We start from the raw sequence: 20,059 nt of genomic DNA, 5'->3' as shown, positions 1-20,059 counted from the left end.
CTTAGAGCAGGGGTGTCTGCAGGTTTTAGATTTTTCCTTTCAATTAAGCCCTAGACAACCAGGTGAGGGGAGTTCTTTACTAATTAGTGACCTTAATTCATCAGTCAAGTACAAGGGAGACACTCGGCCCTCCGTGGAATGAGTTTGACACGTGCCTTAGAGCATCAGTAGCCTACATTAGAGGCTTGTTTTGGAGTGGAACAAAGACAATTTCCATATCAGCCCAATGAACCTACTAGATGGGCCAAATATAAACCCTTCTGGAGTGAGTGGTCGAATGATCTTTGGTTGCACATGAAATGAACACACCATGTTCAACAGAAGTGTTTTACAATGAGTAGTTGATTGTTTGAATTGAATTGGAATTGATATGTACGAAGGTAATGTGAATGTTATGCTTCTGATAAACTAATACATATTTTGTCATCTCTCCTTTTATCCTTCCTCTCCCCTCCTCTATTCTCTTCCTATTCTCCCTCTCCAGGTCTCTTAGCAACACTGGCTGGGCTCGGCCACTCCTCCCCAGTCTCTCCCCCTCCTCCGCCCTCCCCTTCTACTTTTTCTCTCCTGCTGTGCCCTCTGCCCCCTGCTGCACCACCCATCCCGTGGAAAGTGCCCGTCCACCCCGGTAGGATGCCCGCCCCGTCCTACTGTGCCCTGCGCCCCCTCCTGCCCGCCTTCACCGCCACCACCTTCTCCTCCGCTGTGCCCGTTCCTCTCGCCACCACAGCCGCCACTGCCCCGCCCTCCGATGGCATCGTCCCCGCGCACCGCCATGGATGAGGATGAGGTGAGCGAGGTGATCAGCACCAATGCGCTGGCCTGGCTGGTGTGCTCGGCCGTGTCCATCCTGGCCAACGCCTGGGGCATCCTGAGCGTCAGCGCCAAGCAGAAGAAGTGGAAGCCGCTGGAGTTCCTCATCTGCACGCTGGCTGCCACACATATCCTCAACATGGCTATCCCCATCACCATGTACTGCATCATCACCCTCCGCCGCCAGCACTCCAGCTACGAGTGGAACGAGGGCCTGTGCAAGGTGTTCGTGTCCACATTCTACACCCTGACGCTGGTCACCTGCTTCTCGGTCACCTCGCTCTCCTACCACCGCATGTGGATGGTGCGCTGGCCCGTCAACTACAGGTATATTGGGGAATAACTGCCATCTAGTCTGACTACTTCTCTATCTTGCTGTGCGCTGATGTGGGTGGGTGGACTCTATTGTGTGAGTGTCCCATATCTAATGTCCAGTTTGACTGGTTTCTACTGATGGAGTGAGAAGTTGTAGGTCCAAAAGAAAAGTGGAAAGGCAGATATACAGGAGCAGCCATTGATTGTGCTTTTGGTGTTGAGAGGTCGGAGAACGATGTAAAGACAAAAATTGAAAAGGTACAGTGTAATTAGACATTGTTACGTAGTTTTTAAAACTTTTATACCTGTGTGTGGGATTACAAAGTGGCATTCTGTCACACATTAGATCAGCAAACAAATTATTAATGACCTCCCCGTAGTCTAGAATTAGCGTAATCTACAGTTTATTTGCAAAACTGCTAACAGCTAGCTACATCAACAGTTGTACAGTAAATGCAAGTTTTCTAGAGGACTTTCTAGTAATTCAATGCAGCACCCTCTGACAAATCATTCAGCTACAACGACTTAGGCAAATATAGCCTAAGTCTAAAATATATCTCCCACCAAAGCACATATCCATACTCATCCTTTCCAACCATGCCAATCCTAATTTCAAATGTGATTGCCCGTCTGATGGTATTGGATTCATAGGGTTAGACCGATGGGAGAGTTAGTGACGCGTTCCCAGTGAATCCGCGCTATCCTGGACACATCTGTTGGTGTGGGATCCAGGTAATCCCGTGTGGGGCTAGACTTGCTAGACTGTGAGAGCATCTGCTACTCTAGCTCCATCCATCTACATCTGGCTTCCACAACCATCGTAAGTAATGTGATTCTTGTTGGTGCTCACTGAACAACACAGGAACAATGAATTAGGGACAAAGTCAGAAGTCCACCTATCCCGAATAATCTGTTCTGCCAAAAATACAATTAACAACATTTTGGTTTACCCAACAGTGTCCTCAATTATCTTTTACCTAATATAATTCCAGAGCAGCTGAAGCTATTGATTTGTGTCCAAACAAGTAATTCAAAATTGTTGTGAGTTTACAAATTCTCTCTCACACTGTCTCTCTGGAAGAGAGAAAGAGCGAACAATAATCAGGTATAGATCTAAAGCTTGAGTCACCATTTTTTTTATTTTACCTTTATTTAACTAGGCAAGTCAGTTAAGAACAAATTCCTATTTACAATGACGGCCTACACCGGCCAAACCCGGACGACGCTGGGCCAATTGTGCGCCGCCCTACGGGACTCCCAATCACGGCCGGTTGTGATACAGCCTGGAATCGAACCAGGGGGTCTAGTGACACCTCAAGCACTGAGATGCAGTGCCTTAGACCACAGCGCCACTCGGGAGCCCAATAACAATAACATGATCTATTTTCTGTCCCCAAAGGCATCGTTTTTCTTACCCCGCCCCCATAAAGACCCTCACACATTTTCTCCAGCTCCTTTTAACACCAATGTAATTCCACACGTAACATCTGTTCATCTGAAACAGACCCATTTTCCCCTTTTCAATGCACATGGCTGCTCCCTTTCCCTGATGTGAGCATACTGAAGGCCTGAATAATTAATTTTCCCCTTGTACTGGAAATGAATGCTTCAGCATCTGTTCTCATCAGCCAGTGCTCACTATCTCTTTTTTTCCTCGCTCTCTCTTCTCTTCCTCCCTCTATTTTTCTAGTAATAGATTCAAGCAGCTTGATGACGCAAATCTCAATCTCTCGTTCCCACCTCGGGCACTTTGAGGAAAGGCTAGCGCTCTGACACTTATAATAATAAATAATAATAATAATATAATAATAATAATAATATGCCATTTAGCAGACGCTTTTATCCAAAGCGACTTACAGTCATGCGTGCATACATTTTTTTTGTGTATGGGTGGTCCCGGGGATCGAACCCACTACCTTGGCGTTACAAGCGCCGTGCTCTACCAGCTGAGCTATAGAGGACTACAGAGGACCACTTCTTTAGCACAGAGATAAAGGCAGATTAACACAAACATTGTGGACCCAGGGCTGCTTCCTTTCTCTATGTGTTGTTCCCATAGCCCTGCATACATGTAGCACAGACCAATGAGTCAACCATGATATATATGTTGTAGTATACTTTGCTTCTTTTGGTGAGGTTGGTGTCTTTTTCTGCAGAGACACAATTACAATGTCTCTGTGATGCAAGGCAGATGAATCAAAGGATATGAATGAGGGTGAAGAAAGAGAGGGGAGAAAGTACCCATACGTAAAAATGTATGCGCACATGACTGTAAGTCGCTTTGGATAAAAGCGTCTGCTAAATGGCATATTATTTATTATTTAGATGATGCTGGCTTTGATTGGTTGATCTCTCTGAGAGACAGCTTGGGTTTCCCGCCAAAACATCTCTCCGACAGTTGATAGAACAATAGATAGTCTGGTAGGCTATGGGGGTTGGAGGAGGGGGGATCTTCAGCTAGAGTAAACTCTGAAAGTCTGCCTTGATACACTCGTGTCCCTTGATACTGTACCCACTTTTGAAAAACAACCAACAAATCATACAATCGGCTACCCATAAATAGACTACCCAATAGTGGCCTTTGCAACACACACTGTCTCATGGTGTCTTGAATTCTTTCTAGTTAAGTCAATGAATTTCAGGGCTCTGTTCAATCAAACTCCCCTTTGTGCATTCATACAGTGGTTCGAATCATGGTCAAATAAAATCACAGAATTGTGTTGTGTACATTAATCACTGCTGCTTCCTGCGACTCCCCTCACAGGTAGACGCTTTTCAGAGGAAGAAGTGCAAGTGTAGTAATTTGTAAACAAGGACACTGCATCAACATTGCTCCTGCAGGTTCGATTTGAATCCCAACCACGTCTCTGTGCAGTTAAACTTTGCAAATGTGCTTTTGTGTGCTGCAACTGTGCATGCACATAGAAAATGTGTGGCATGCACATAGAAAATGCACACTGCTGGAGGACAATAACACTCTGAGCAAATTGCTGGCCTATAACAATTACTTAGAGGTGAGGGGAAAGCCTTGAAATAGACCAAGGAGACAAATATACCGAAGGGCATGGCTATGATGTGGGTCATCAACAAACCATTTCTAATGATTTACTCTCTTACTCTCAATCCAATTGAATGGTGTTATACATAGAAATATATGTGTTGTTGATATATCATCTGAGTCTTCCAGTCAGGCAGATCCTTATAATATCATGGAGCTCATGGAGTTGATTAGATGTGTGGCAGTTCTATTATAGTTCCCTCTATGGATGTGGAGTAGATCTTCAAACATCCCCCCTCCCTCTTCCTTCCCCAAGTTTAGTACGTTTTAGACATCAGTTTGCAAGCCATGCATAATGTTGCTTGCAGGCCTGATGTGGCCTGTGAGCCAGGAGTTTCAGACCATTGTTAGGGAATAACTAGGCCATCAAAGATAGGCTCATGTTATTTACAATTCTTCTCTTCCTCCCCCATGCAGGTTGAGTAACACCAAGAAGCAGGCGGTGCACACTGTGATGGGCATCTGGATGGTGTCCTTCATCCTGTCCACGCTGCCCGCCGTGGGCTGGCACGACACCATTGACCGCTTCTATGCCCGCGACTGCCGCTTCATCGTCACGGAGATCGGCCTGGGCTTCGGCGTGTGCTTCCTGCTGCTGATCGGCGGCAGCGTGGCCATGGGCATCATCTGCATCGGCATTGCCCTCTTCCAGACCTTTGCCATCCACGCGGGCCACAAGGCTGACAAAAACAAGTTCAACGTGCCCACCATCGTGGTGGAGGACGCGCAGGGCAAGCGGCGCTCGTCCATCGACGGCTCGGAGCCGCTCAAGACCTCGCTTCAGATCACCTACTTGATCAGCGGCATAGTCTTCATCTACGACTTCCTTACCGGCTTCCCCATCCTGGTGAGTTCACAGACCAAAATGTATGTGTGTGTGTGTGTGTGTGTGTGTGTGTGTGTGATTTTGGTTTTACTGTCCTTGTGGGGACCAGAAGTGGGGACATTTCACTGGTCCCCACAAGGAAAAAGGCTATTTTAGGCATAGGGGTTAGGTTTAGTATAAGGGTTACAATTAGGGTTAAGGTGAGAATTAAGGTTAGTGTTAGGCTTAGGGTTAGAAGTTAGGGTTAGGGGTTAAAGTTAGGGTTAGGGAAAATAGGATTTTCAATGGGAATCAATTGTTTGGTCCCCACAAGGATAGTAAATCAAATGTGTGTGTGTGTGTGCGTGCGTGTGTGTTTGGTGGGCCAAGTCCGCCCCACCTATAGAGTAGTAGGTGAAAAAATTGTTAGCTGTATTGGATGGTTATGCAGTCTCTTGATACAACTAAATAACTTGGTGGATCTAAAACAAACTGAGTGATATGAGCTTTGTAGTTGGTGGCTTGAATTGTAGATATGTTGTGTGCTGTAGCTTCATGCGTTGCTGCTGTTGTGGTAATATGAAAACACTCAAGCCTAAATATGTAGATACAGAAGTTGTACAGCACGCTTTTACTCACACACACAGACACACAGACACCTATGCATACCCCACAATAGATGCCACCAAAGGTCTCTTCACAATCCCCAAGACGAGCCATGACCACATGGAACTCTATTTCACATCAGGTAACTGATGCAAGCAGTAGAATCAGATTTAAAAAACAGATACAAATACACCTTATGGAACAGCGGAGACTGTGAAGAGACGCACATACACATGATAAGACCTGCACTCTACACACACGTACACATGGATTTTGTATTGTAGATATGTGAGAGTAGAGTAGTGGCCTGAGGGAACACACTTAATGTGTTGTGACAAGTGTTATGTAATGTCATGTAATATTTTAACTTGTGTATATAACTGCCTTAATGTTGCTGGACCCCAGGAAGAGTAGCTGCTGCCTTGGCAGCACCTAATGGGGATCCTTAATACATTTAGTACAATACACAAAAGGACTCAGTGACATGCCTGTGACATGCCAACTTAACTGCAGATTTTAGCAGGCAAGTGACAAACTAGGCTACATCTTTGATAATTCCTCCTCAAACTCTATTCCCGTCACATAGCATTCCAGTAAAACTAACACTGTAAAAAAGTTTAGCTAAAAAGCAGTTTTAGTCAATTTTATTGGAAAACTATTACAGTAAGGTACCTATATTGCTACCCAAAAATGATTTGATATTGATATAAAAACAGCTGCATTGGGCCTTTTTAACTGATTTTCGCCATGTATTTAAGCGATTTTTGCCATGGATCCATAATCTGATGATGCATGAAGAGAGGATGGTGGTAGTGATAATGATGGTTGTACATGTACAGTGTATGAGTGTAATGATAATGATGGTTGTACATGTACAGTGTATGAGTGTAATGATAATGATGGTTGTACATGTACAGTGTATGAGTGTAATGATAATGATGGTTGTACATGTACAGTGTATGATGATAGTGGTGATGATAGTTATACACCCATGTGTATATGGAAATGTGAATTGAATGAGCTTGATTGAATATGTAGTAGTATACCCAACAATGTCTGTCCTCTGATTTTGTTGACATGCTGATTCCACATGATTGGGTGGTCTTTTGGCTTTTGGTGTACAGCAGGGGTCTTCAACCTTTTCTTGCCCAGGGACCCCCTCCCAGGCAAACCGGCGACCCAGGGACCCCGTCATACATTAGCAAAATAATTTGTTTACACATGTCTTGTCTTATCATCAGGTGAATGATAATGGCAAGGAGAAGTAAACAACATTTTTAAATGAATAGATTTGATAGATAGTTTTTCATTATTTTTACCTCCCCACATTATAATTGGAAGAGGAAGTGTCAGCTCTAATATAGCCTATTAGCTAAAAGGTAACTCCAAACACATTTTCACTAAGAGCAGCTGTTTAGCTGGTTAAACAAAGGTTTGCCTAAAATTGTATGTCCAAGTCAAGAAAACTTACCAGCAGCAAGCGGCACTTGCCGCACTGGTAGCCTCTGTTAGATACTCCAATGAGTGTAATTTTCTAAATATTAGGAGCTGAGTAATAAAGTTGACATCCATTAGAAATAATAAACTCAGCAAAAAAAGAAATGTCCTCTCACTGTCAACTGCGTTTATTTTCAGCAAAATTAACATGTGTAAGTATTTGTATGAACATGTATGACAAGATTGAACAACTGAGACATAAACTGAACAAGTTCCACAGACATGTGACTAACAGAAATTGAATAATAAGTCCCTGAACAAAGGGGGGGTCAAAATCAAAAGTAACAGTCAGTATCTGGTGTGGCCACCAGCTGCATTAAGTACTGCAGTGCATCTCCTCCTCATGGACTTCACCAGATTTGCCAGTTCTTGCTGTGAGATGTTACCCCACTCTTCCACCAAGGCACCTGCAAGTTCCCGGACATTTCTGGGGGGAATGGCCCTAGCCCTCACCCTTCGATCCAACAGGTTCCAGACGTGCTCAATGGGATTGAGATCCGGGCTCTTCGCTGGCCATGGCAGAACACTGACATTCCAGTCTTGCAGGAAATCACACACAGAACGAGCAGTATGGCTGGTGGCATTGTCATGCTGGAGGGTCATGTCAGGATGAGCCTGCAGGAAGGGTACCATATGAGGGAGGAGGATGTCTTCCCTGTAACGCACAGCGTTGAGATTGCCTGCAATGACAACAAGCTCAGTCCAATGATGCTGTGACACACCGCCCCAGACCATGACGGACCCTCCACCTCCAAATCAATCCTGCTCCAGAGTATAGGCCTTGGTGTAACGCTCATTCCTTCGACGATAAACGCGAATCCAACCATCACCCCTGGTGAGACAAAAACGCGACTCGTCAGTGAAGAGCACTTTTTGCCAGTCCTGTCTTGTCCAGCGACGGTGGGTTTGTGCCCATAGGTAACGTTGTTGCCATTGATGTCTGGTGAGGACCTGCCTTACAACAGGCATACAAGTCCTCAGTCCAGCCTCTCTCAGCCTATTGCGGATAGTCTGAGCACTGATGGATGAATTGTGCGTCCCTGGTGTAACTCGGGCAGTTGTTGTTGCCATCCTGTACCTGTCCCGCAGGTGTGATGTTCGGATGTACCGATCCTGTGCAGGTGTTGTTACACGTGGTCTGCCACTGCGATGATGATCAGCTGTCTGTCCTGTCTCCCTGTAGCGCTGTCTTAGGCTTCTCACAGTACGGGCATTGCAATTTATTGCCCTGGCCACATCTGCAGTCCTCATGCCTCCTTGCAGCATGCCTAAGGCACGTTCACGCAGATGAGCAGGGACCCTGGGCATCTTTCTTTTGGTGTTTTTCAGAGTCAGTAGAAAGGCCTCTTTAGTGTCCTAAGTTTTCATAACTGTGACCTTAATTGCTTACTGTCTGTAAGCTGTTAGTGTCTTTACGACCGTTCCACAGGTGCATGTTCATTAATTGTTTATGGTTCATTGAACAAGCATGGGAAACAGTGTTTAAACCCTTTACGATGAAGATCTGTGAAGTTATTTGGATTTTTACAAATTAACTTTGAAAGACAGGGTCCTGAAAAAGGCTGAGTTTGCTGAGTTTATATTCTCCTCTTTTCTACTGTAAGTATGTATTCAAAATGTGTTTAGTCTGTTGTTGCTAGCGATATTCATAAAAACATTTGAAATATTTTTGTGGACCCCCTGCAGTACCTCGGGGCCGCGGACTCGGTTAAATAGCCCTGGTTTACAGTATCTTACATCTAATGAGGAATAGATTAGGTTGAGTTAATCAAGTCTTATCGACTTAATCGAGTGGCTCATTGATGTGCCCCTGAAGTTCACTCGTGACACCAGGGAGGTTGTTCAGGCTGGTTAATGAGTTGAATTAATCAATTTGATGGAAGTGTCAAGGCCCAGTGAAAAGGAGCACACGCTTTGGTCCTGGAACACACTATACATATTAAACTCTACTATGCTACGCTATACTTTTGCTCAGGGAGAGGCAACAAAGACACACTGCTCAGCTGGTGTTTCTCGATGTAAACATTCTGCTCTGTTGCTTTCATGTTGGAAAAACCTCCGCTTGGGCATTGTAGTAGTTTCACTTGGTACTTGATATTGACCGTGCTATGCCATATTCTCTTCCTCCCTCCTCCCCTCCCTCCCCTGCAGGTGGTGAGCTTTGCCAGTCTGAAGTACGACCGCTCCTACAGCTGGATGGTGCTGTGCGTGCTGTGGTGCTCCATTGCCCAGTCCATCCTGCTGCCCATGTTCCTGTGGGCGTGCGACCGCTACCGCGCAGACGTGCGTATGGTCTGGGAGAAGTGCGTGGCCATCATGTCTAACGACGACGTGGACGAAGGTAAAACAGGCGGGGAGAAGGCCAGGCTCCTTCTGTCCACCATCTACCCCATCCACCCCCAACTTTAGTGACTTAATAACATGATGGGGTGGCAGTTCCAGGGAAGGGGGGTAAGGGGTAGAGGTTATGGTAGAGGTCTGGAAGCCTGGTCCTGGAAAGCTGGTATAGGACCTGTGGTTTGGTGCCCTATGGCTTAAGACATTTGATTGAGTGGGGGATCAGGGTAGAGGTCTGCAATCCCCGGTCCTGGAGCCACTGCTGGCACCTCACCTTTTGGGGTTGTGCACTATTTTAGCTTGGGCCTTGGTTGATTCATGAATGGATGATTTGAGAGTAATCTGTGAATTGATTGAGAATCATCTCACCTTGGCACTCCTGGAATTAATCTCCAGATATAAAACTTGAATTAGAAGGCCTATGGTCACGTTCCTTTGAAATAGTACAATTTATGAATAGAGCTTCTCAACAAGAAGCTGATTGATTGTAGATCAACTTAACCTGAAATAAGCAGGCCTAGAAGGTTCTCCAGGAACAGGGTTGAAGAGATCTTGTTTTGGGGAGGGATGTCTTGTCAGCTTATAACTTTAGATTTGATTATTTGATTCAGTAGGCCTATATATCATTTTACTTTAATATGGTCATATGTAGCCATCCGGGCGTCCTTATGTGATTGGATATGTGGTCTAATTTATCATGTGACCTATCATATGACCCTGTTTCTCAGAGTAGAGTGGAAGTGACCAAACAAAAGGACTTATAGCCACATCTTGTGGTTTCATTCTTTGGGGGCTCATTTGAAAAGAGTAAATTCAATGCTATGCTATCGGACTGTTGCAATTGCATAAACATTGGGCGCTATTGCTGGAAAAGCACATACTTTCCCCGGAACATTTTACTTTGTTTCACTTGAAAGCATTCGAACTGTGAAATCTTCCCTGGCCTAGAACACCCTGACACAAAACAAGAGAGAGGATTTATGAAGATTACAGCCAAACCAATGCTTTGAATATACCTAGAGCCAAAAGCGCATTACATTTCGGCACGATGGTCATATTTCCAATCCTATGAGAGACTGGTATGCATCTTTCTTGTAAATCTAGATGGACATCAATGCATGATTTACGCAGAAATACAAGCTACTCAACGCACAACTATCTCAAGTTAGGATTCGGCCCAATGTCAGTGTATGAGTGGAAACAGATACTGCCGAATGACTTAGTAGTCTTTTATTAATGCACTAAACTGTTCCTGTCCATATAGGCAGTAGGCGTATGTAGTGACAATACAAGCAATCCCATTCACACTATTCCCTCAAATTATGCAAATTGTGTACTTTTGACAGACCAAAATGGCTTAGTGATCCAAAGGATACATTTACAATTCAGGAATACACAGACACCTACCCAAGTTTTGGCCCCTAATTAACTTTAAAGTTAGGTCACATGATAAACGTAATAGCCCCTGTAGATTGTTAATTGTGGATTGGGTTAACATAGACCAGAAAACAATTCTGTATTGATGTGAACTATTCTGTATTGATATGATATCAGAATAATAAGTAACAGAAACATCTTCAATGTTACAAACATGCTAATTGAAATGTGAAATAACTTGCCTTTTCTTACAATGAAATTGTTTAAACTCAACTTGATATCTCCCCTCTCCACTCTTTCTAACCCCCAAACCTTTTGATACCCTCCCTTTCTATGCAAAAAAACTAAGCAAAAACGTAGGACAGTGTATTTTTTTGTGTGATTTTAATGTTGCCAGTTCTCCTCTCTCTTTTTCCAGAGGGCTTGCCTTGTATATCACAATACAGTTGTATGTATAGTATAAGGGTTGTTTCTTGTTTCCCAAGCTACTGACTTGCATGCTACGCTGCTTGTGCAAATAGCCAATTTCATCCTCCATCCTACCGGCCATCATTTGCCTCAAGATCAGCATTTTACACCGATCTCCAATTGAATCTAATGCAAATTCTTGTTTTGATCCTAAATTTGCTTGACAGTATGTAAAATCATTACTCGAAAGCATTCCTTTGATTTCTTGTATTATGGTTCTCACGATAAGCCCCAGTGCTTAAAAGATTAATAACACTTTCTAGACAGGGTCTCTGAATTTGGAAGCAGTTGTTTAATGTTTTTCTAATCGGGAAAGGCCCATAGTCATGATTTTGAGTCAGTGATTATTTTCAAATGCACTGGTCATCCTTAGGGCATTTTTGCCATCTTGCTGCAGAGATAATTTAGTCACGATCTAGACCATAATGAACCACTGAACGTTAAGTTCCCTGTTATTCACAACACTTCAGACTATTACAAGTTCAGAACAATATTCGACAAACTTTAACAAAAGTATAGATTCGTGATTGCCACAGACAAATAAAGCCTCAAGTTAACCAGGAAAGTTGTGCAGTTTTGTGACAATAATGCACCTATAATATATATGTTTTAATGTTCTGTGATATAGTCTGAAGCCTTCTGAATAAAAAATATATATAACACTTAATGGTTCATACTGGAATTATTATTTTATATTTTAAAAAAATCTATTAATTAAAAAATATATTTAAGGCTCCAAGTGCAAGAATGTCTTGAGGCCTTGAGGGCTACAGCGACTCCTTTTTGAATAGGAACTCCAAATTTCCCCGTGAACCCCCCACCCAAAAAAAACAGGGGGAAAAAACAAGAGAAAGATAAATTGTCTCTTATCTATTCGTCTTGTCTGTCTGTCTGTGAATTTTGAGTACGTTGGTCTTTAATGCTGACGTGTATGCTTTTCTGCGTTTTGCAGAAAACAGCCAAGATGGAGGAATTCATGCGGACTTAATATATGACAGACCATATGGCTATAGCTCCGCGGCTGATATCATGACGGTAGAACGTATTGTCAAGTTCGAATTCTCAACCTTAGAAAGGGGGGTCCCACAAGGGTATCCATTGCAACTACAGGAAGATAAAATGCAGTATTTGCAGGTATATTTCCATTGATTTTTATTATTTAATCAATTGATCAATTAAAAAAAAAATCAAATACAGATAACAATGTGCATGGTGAAAGAGGCCTTAGGCCTACTATAATATCTATCTTAGTCTTGTTTGATCTTGCTGGAACCATTTTACATTTTGCAAGCTGATATTTTCTATCCAGACATGGCATTTAAAAGTAAAAAAGCATACATCTGGCTGACTAATGTTTGGCAAATATGACCATCAGTAGTTTTCCCCTTCATTGTAGATACAGTGAGGGAAAAACGTATTTGATCCCCTGCTGATTTTGTACGTTTGCCCACTGACAAAGACATGATCAGTCTATAATTTTAATAGTAGGTTTATTTGAACAGTGAGAGACAGAATAACAACAAGAAAATCCAGAAAAACGCATGTCAAAAATATTATACATTGATTAGCATTTTAATGAGGGAAATAATTATTTGACCCCTCTGCAAAACATGACTTAGTACTTGGTGGCAAAACCCTTGTTGGCAATCACAGAGGTCAGACGTTTCTTGTAGTTGGCCACCAGGTTTGCACACATCTCTGGAGGGATTTTGTCCCACTCCTCTTTGCAGATCTTCTCCAAGTCATTAAGGTTTCGAGCCTGACGTTTGGCAACTCGAACCTTCAGCTCCCTCCACAGATTTTCTATGGGATTAAGGTCTGGAGACTGGCTAGGCCACTCCAGGACCTTGATGTGCTTCTTCTTGAGCCACTCCTTTGTTGCCATGGCCGTGTGTTTTGGGTCATTGTCAGGCTGAAATACCCATCCACGACCCATTTTCAATGCCCTGGCTGAGGGAAGGAGGTTCTCAACCAAGATTTGCCGGTACATGGCCCCGTCCATCGTCCCTTTGATGCGGTGAAGTTGTCCTGTCCCCTTAGCAGAAAAACACCCCCAAAGCATAATGTTTCCACCTCCATGTTTGACGGTGGGGATGGTGTTCTTGGGGTCATAGGCAGCATTCCTCCTCCTCCAAACACGGCGAGTTGAGTTGATGCCAAAGAGCTCGATTTTGGTCTCATCTGACCACAACACTTTCACCCAGTTTTCCTCTGAATCATTCAGATGTTCATTGACAAACTTCAGACGGGCCTGTATATGTGCTTTCTTGAGCAGGGGGACCTTGTGGGCGCTGCAGGATTTCAGTCCTTCACGGCGTAGTGTGTTACCAATTGTTTTCTTGGTGACTATGGTCCCAGCTGCCTTGAGATCATTGACAAGATCCTCCCGTGTAGTTCTGGGCTGATTCCTCACCGTTCTCATGATCATTGCAACTCCACGAGGTGAGATCGGCCCCAGGCCGAGGGAGATTGACAGTTCTTTTGTGTTTCTTCCATTTGCGAATAATCGCACCAACTGTTGTCACCTTCTCACCAAGCTGCTTGGCGATGGTCTTGTAGCCCATTCCAGCCTTGTGTAGGTCTACAATCTTGTCCCTGACATCCTTGGAGAGCTCTTTGGTCTTGGCCATGGTGGAGAGTTTGGAATCTGATTGATTGATTGCTTCTGTGGACAGGTGTCTTTTATACAGGTAACAAGCTGAGATTAGGAGCACTCCCTTTAAGAGTGTGCTCCTAATCTCAGCTCGTTACCTGTATAAAAGACACCTGGGAGCCAGAAATCCTTCTGATTGAGAGGGGGTCAAATACTTATTTCCCTCATTAAAATGCAAATCAATTTAAAATATTTTTTACATGCGTTTTCTGGATTTTTTTGTTGTTATTCTGCCTCTCACTGTTCAAATAAACCTACCATTAAAATTATAGACTGATCATTTCTTTGTCAGTGGGCAAACGTACAAAATCAGCAGGGGATCAAATACTTTTTTCCCTCACTGTAAGTCTCTCAAATATTTATAGGTGGGTCTTCCTCATACCTGCAACCTCTTAATCATAGTATTACAAGTTAAACATATACAGTACCAGTCAAAGTTTGGACACACCTACTCATTCAAGGGTTTTTATTTATTTTTACTATTTTCTACATTGTAGAAAAATTGTGAAGACATCAAAACTATGAAATAACACATATGGAATCATGTAGTAACCCAAAAAGTGTTAAACAAATCGAAATATATTTTATATTGAGATTCTTCAAATAGCCACCCTTTGCGTTGATGACAGCTTTGCACACTCTTGGCATTCTCTCAACCAGCTTCACCTGGAATGCTTTTCCAATAGTCTTTGAAGGAGTTGCCACATATGCTGAGTACTTGTTGGCTGCTTTTTCTTCACTCTGCTATCCGACTCATCTCAAACCATCTCAATTGTGTTGGGTCATTGTCCTGTTGAAAAACAAATTATAGTCCCACTAAGCCCAAACCAGATGGGATGGCGTATCGCTGCAGAATGCTGTGGTAGCCATGCTGGTTAAGTGTGCCTTGAATTCTAAATAAATCACAGACAGTGTCTCCATCAAAGCACCCCCACACCATAACACCACCTCCTTCATGCTTTACGGTGGGAACTACACATGCGGAGATCATCCGTTTACCCACACCGCATCTCACAAAGACCCGGCGGTTGCAACCAAAAATCTCAAATTTGGACTCCAGACCAAAGGACACATTTTGACTGGTCTAATATCCATTGCTCGTGTTTCTTGGCCCAAGCAGGTCTCTTCTTCTTATTGGTATCCTTTGGTAGTAGTTTCTTTGCAGCAATTCGACCATGAAGGCCTGATTCACACAGTCCCCTCTGAACAGTTGATGTTGAGATGTGTCTGTGACTCCTACTCTGTGAAGCATTTATTTGAGTTCTTGAAATGTTCCGTATTGACTGATCTTCATGTCTTAAAGTAATGATGGACTGTCGTTTCTCTTTGCTTATTTGAGCTGCTCTTGCCATAATATGGACTTGGTCTTTTACCAAATAGGGCTATCTTCTGTATACCCCCCCCCCCCCCCCCACCTTGTCACAACACAACTGATTGGCTCAAACGCATAAAAAGGAAAGAAATTCCACAAATTAACTTTTAAGAAGGCACACCTGTTAATTGAAATGCATTCCAGGTGACTACCTCATGAAGCTGGTTGAGAGAATGCCAAGAGTGTGCAAAGCTGTCATCAAGGCAAAGGTTGGCTATTTGAAGAATCTCAAATTTAAAATCTATTTTAATTTAACACTTTTTTGGTTACTACATGATTCCATATGTTTTATTTCATAGTTTTGATGTCTTCACTATTATTCTACAATGTAAAAAATAGTTTAAAAAAATAAAGAAAAACCCTTGAATGAGTAGGTGTTTCAAAACTTTTGACTGGTGGCGTAAATACCAGAATACTGTAAAACTTCAATTAATAGGCTTAAATCACTGAACGCAACATGCACTTATTAGAGACAGGCTTCTGAGGAATAATGCACACAGCTTTTGCTCATGTACGTTTCTTTTGTCTCAGTATGCCTCTATTTCGGGAAAGAAATGCTTCCTTGACAGAATCATTATTCTCCAGTGACGGTGCATTCACGCCAGTTCTTACTTTCTCCACTAGTGGACGGACGGCCGATTTCTGGGGGTCTGTACTCCCGGAGTTGTTTTTGTGCTTGCCAGTTATAGCTAGCAGTTCTCTGTTTTTAACAGCCAATGGCTAGCAGTAAGAATACTGCCTGAAAAAAACGGATGATTGCCATCATTTTGTCATTAATTATTTAATGTAACAAATTAAACATTAAACCTTGTAAATAATTAATGGTAACCTCATAAACAGTTCATTTAGACCTGGCGTTTATTTGAAACAGGCGTTTATTTGCTGAAATGTGTGCCGTTGCCCGGCTATTAAAAGGGACAGGCGGCTATTTGAGACTCAGCGTTTAATTGAAGTTTTACGGTAGTATGAGGTGGTAGGGCTGATGCTGACTTCCAATATCCTTGACTGAACCACTCTGCTAAAACAATGCAAATGGTTGCTCATGCTAATGCTATTTAGACCTTTTGACTATTGAGTCCTTTTTGAGTCCTTTTTAAGTCCTATTGACTCCAGACTCAAAGCAAGTCCGTTATAGAGCTGTGAAATGCTCCTCTTTGACATATTATTATTAACCCCAATGCTGCTCTCCCAACATGCAGTCTTCAAGAGCTCACAAACAACCAAACTACAACTGTGTGTGTGTGCGCGAGAGTGTGTGTGTGTGTGCGAGCAGGCGTGTGGCCCAAATGAAAATGAACTAAAAGAGCATAATTTATAGTATTGTAGAGAAAATGAAGGCTCTTGAAGGCTGAATTTTGAGACTTAACCTAAGAATGGCCATGCCCCTTTTACCTGACACAACCCAGACGTATGGTCAACCCTGCAAGACATCTACCATTGTGTCATCTTTGTTCCATTCTATTGCAAAACAATTACCCAATCGGGCTCTCGACTACATCATGTAGCGCAAGTAGCTGCTAGAATGAACACATGTAACACATCACAGTGTAACGCTAACAAGAATGTAGCTCACAGGTGTAGCTCTTATATTTATCCATAAAATATTCATGCTCTTTTATAAATGGTTTATGATTCGCTGGCTGCATTAATCAAGCTGCCAGTTGGCAGAGTATTCTAATCAGGCAACTTTACATCAGTAGGCCTAGCCATTACATCTATATACCTATTAGATGATATAGACTCAAATTCCATCTCCTGATTTGGTGGGTTCGATTCCCACGGGGGGCCAGTATGCACTCACTAACTGTAAGTCGCTGTGGATAAGAGCGTCTGCTAAATGACTAAAAATGTAAAAGAAATTGTCTCTTGTTGATAGTTGCACTCATTATGTTCTCTTGTAGGATCAAGTCTATTCAATTTTTGGACAATGATTGAAACAGAGATGTATACAGTAGCTATCATTTCACCACATTGACTCATTAATCCATTGATGCTGTTTTGTCTAAATTGTGCATCTTCTATAGCTATTCACTTTGAAAAAGCATACTACTCTTGAATTGGTTAAGATAAAGTCTGTTTTAGCGGTCATTACTTACTGTATACAAATTGTCAATACAATTCAAGAAGTCAATTACAAAAAAGCTCATCATTGATGATGCATTTGTCAAGTGGCTTATATTTACAGAATCAGACTTTCTCATTTGCCATGTTGCATCTCGTCGGGAATACATTCCCCATCCTGCTCTTGCCATTCCTCATTTTCAACTACTGCTTGTGCTTTGCTTCCCCCTGCTGTCCAAACCTCTCACTCAATGCTACTGTATAGTCTGCTGTCTAAGTTCTGTATTTACAAAAAGACACCACATAGTGGCACTCTGATACTAGTTTTGTGCTGTGTATCTTCTCATTGACAAACCCATACTAAAAGCTGACGTTATGTCTCTCCTACTTAGTTCTCAGAACAATGTGGAATGTGAGTATCAATTTGGGTAGACTGCCTATATCTCAAAGGAGTTGCATTAATGTCTCCTGTTTGAGAAGACAACATTTGATTAGTAGCCTGTAGATAAGAAAATAGCCTAATATTCAACACACATGTTTTTGTTTTAGCAGTAAGAGAAACAATGTATTTCTGTTATTTTTTCATGGAGAATGTATGAATGTACGGCCATTATCATATGCACATTATACAGGTCTAACCTTCTCCATACAAGCTGATATTGTTTGTCTGTGTGTTGTTGCGCCAGGTGCCCCCTACAAGAAGATTCTCCCACGACGAAACCGACATGTGGACCAGCGGCCAGATCCCCTCCTACCTGCACCGCTGGAGCTCCACCGAGGACGTGATGGGGATGGCCCACTACAGCTCCAGCTTGCCGCGCCACGAGCGCCACAGGACCAGCCTTGTCTCCTACCACGAGGAGAGCCACCCACACCGCAAGCGCCGGCGCTCCGAGGATAGCGGGCACATGCTCAAGCAGCTGCCGCGGGGGAGTGGCGGCGAACACTACGAGAAGGCGGATTTGCGCTGCTTCAGCCGCGATGAGGTCATCAACAAGACCCCGCTGCCCAGCCACATGAAGAGCCCGCGCCGCACCTCCACCATCTCCCTAATCCCGGACGTCTGTGAGCAGCACATCTTGTACCCGCATTTCCCACTCACTGACTTTGAGCATGAGCCCCAGGCCCTGCGGCGCCTCTCGGAGCATGGCAGGAGCTGTAGCCGGGTAGGGTCGCTGGATGGCTCGCACAGGACGGGCGGCGGTGGTGGGGAAAGCTCTGGGATGTGCCGTTCAGGTAATGGTTCTCTCCGTGAACACCGGCGGGAGAGGACGCGCCAAGGAGAACTGTTCCCCATGGGCCAAAGCCTACCGACTGTGGAGCACTCGTCTCGCAGGACAGGAGCCCACAGGGCTGGGCCAGACTGGGGGGACCACAAACACCTGACTACGGGAGAGAATAAAGGAAGCACAAATAGTTTTATAAACTCACCTTCTGCATCGCCCTCTGGATATTTCACATTTCACTCAGATTCCATAGGATCTGCCACCTAGATAGGAGTGGAGAAAGTTATTATTATTGTTGTTATTATTATTACAGAACCATGGCATTGGGGTGGTTGAAAGATTTAAAACTGGTATATCCTAAATAATTGTTGTTTTTATTCAAGCTAGGACTTATACACAGCTATTATTGGCTTTGTACACGTCATGACTTGCCTACCTTTGCTTTAGAACCTGGTAGGCTAGACAACGTAGCAACTTTGAAAGAGGCTGTGCAATTCCTGGGAGACAGTGAGCTTCACCACAAAGTGACTCAAACACATTGGTTTTTACTACACCCATCTCCTTCATATTCCACTTTTTTGTTTTGCATAGTTTTCTATTACGTCGTTTTCTATTGAAATTGGTATTTTGTGACTTTTTTGCACTTACTCAACATTTCAAATCACATTTTGGAGATATTTGAAAAGAGATTAGATTAAAGGCTAAAACTGCCGATGTTCATTTTTGTTGTGGTTATGAAAAGTCTCTTTGATGGATGATGATTTGCTAGATTTTTGGTCACAATTAACAAGGAAGAGAGGGAATGTTTTCAGGAAATATACAAGACGTTATTTCTTCATTAAGGAAACCCTGACGTTGTATTGTGGCCTGCATACCATTAAATATCCTATACTGACAAACAAAGAGATTGCCTCACAAATTTTCTATGTGGTTGTGTAAGATGAATTTCTACCATGACATCCCTTAGACACTTTGGAAAAGCTAACTTGGCGTGGAGTGGATGTGACGTACATAATGAAAGTTACAGGTACCGTGCATTTGGAAAGTATTCACACCCCTTCCCATTTTCCACATTCTGTTACATTACAGCCTTATTCTAAAATATATTTAATAAAAAACAATCCTCATCAATCTACACACAATACCCCATAATGACGAAGTGGAAACAGGTTTTTTGAAATTCTTCCAAATGTATTAAAAATAAACAACAGAAATACCTTATTTACATAAATATTCAGACCTTTTTCTATGAGACTCAAAATTGAGCTCAGGTACATCCTCTTTCCATTGACCATCCTTGAGATGTTTCTACAACTTGATTAGAGTCCACCTGTGGTAAATTCAATTGATTGGACATGATTTGGAAAGGCACACACCTGTCTATATAAGGTCCCACAGTTGACAGTGCATGTCAGAGAAAAATGCAGGCCATGAGGTCGAAGGAATTGTCCGTAGAGCTCCGAGACAGGAT

General features: G+C 43.0%; 1 protein-coding gene across 1 annotated transcript; it reads left to right on the top strand.

Moving 5' to 3' along the window:
* Positions 1-751: 751 nt before the first annotated feature.
* On the top strand, positions 752-18,855 carry LOC311149396 (putative G-protein coupled receptor 153; the record flags this gene model as incomplete). The annotated part of the gene is made up of 5 exons (XM_084186574.1): positions 752-1,140; positions 4,604-5,033; positions 9,246-9,435; positions 12,229-12,410; positions 18,049-18,855. The coding sequence occupies 5 exons, from the start codon at positions 752-754 to the stop codon at positions 18,853-18,855; spliced, it is 1,998 nt and encodes a 665-aa protein (XP_084042700.1).
* Between the last annotated feature and the right edge of the window lie 1,204 nt (positions 18,856-20,059).

Source organism: Coregonus lavaretus, assembly GCF_964263955.1.
Source record: "Coregonus lavaretus genome assembly, chromosome: 22".
Classification (NCBI taxonomy): Eukaryota; Metazoa; Chordata; class Actinopteri; order Salmoniformes; family Salmonidae; genus Coregonus; species Coregonus lavaretus.
The sequence above is the reverse complement of the archived record's forward strand: the minus strand, read 5'-3'. Positions and strand labels throughout refer to the sequence as shown.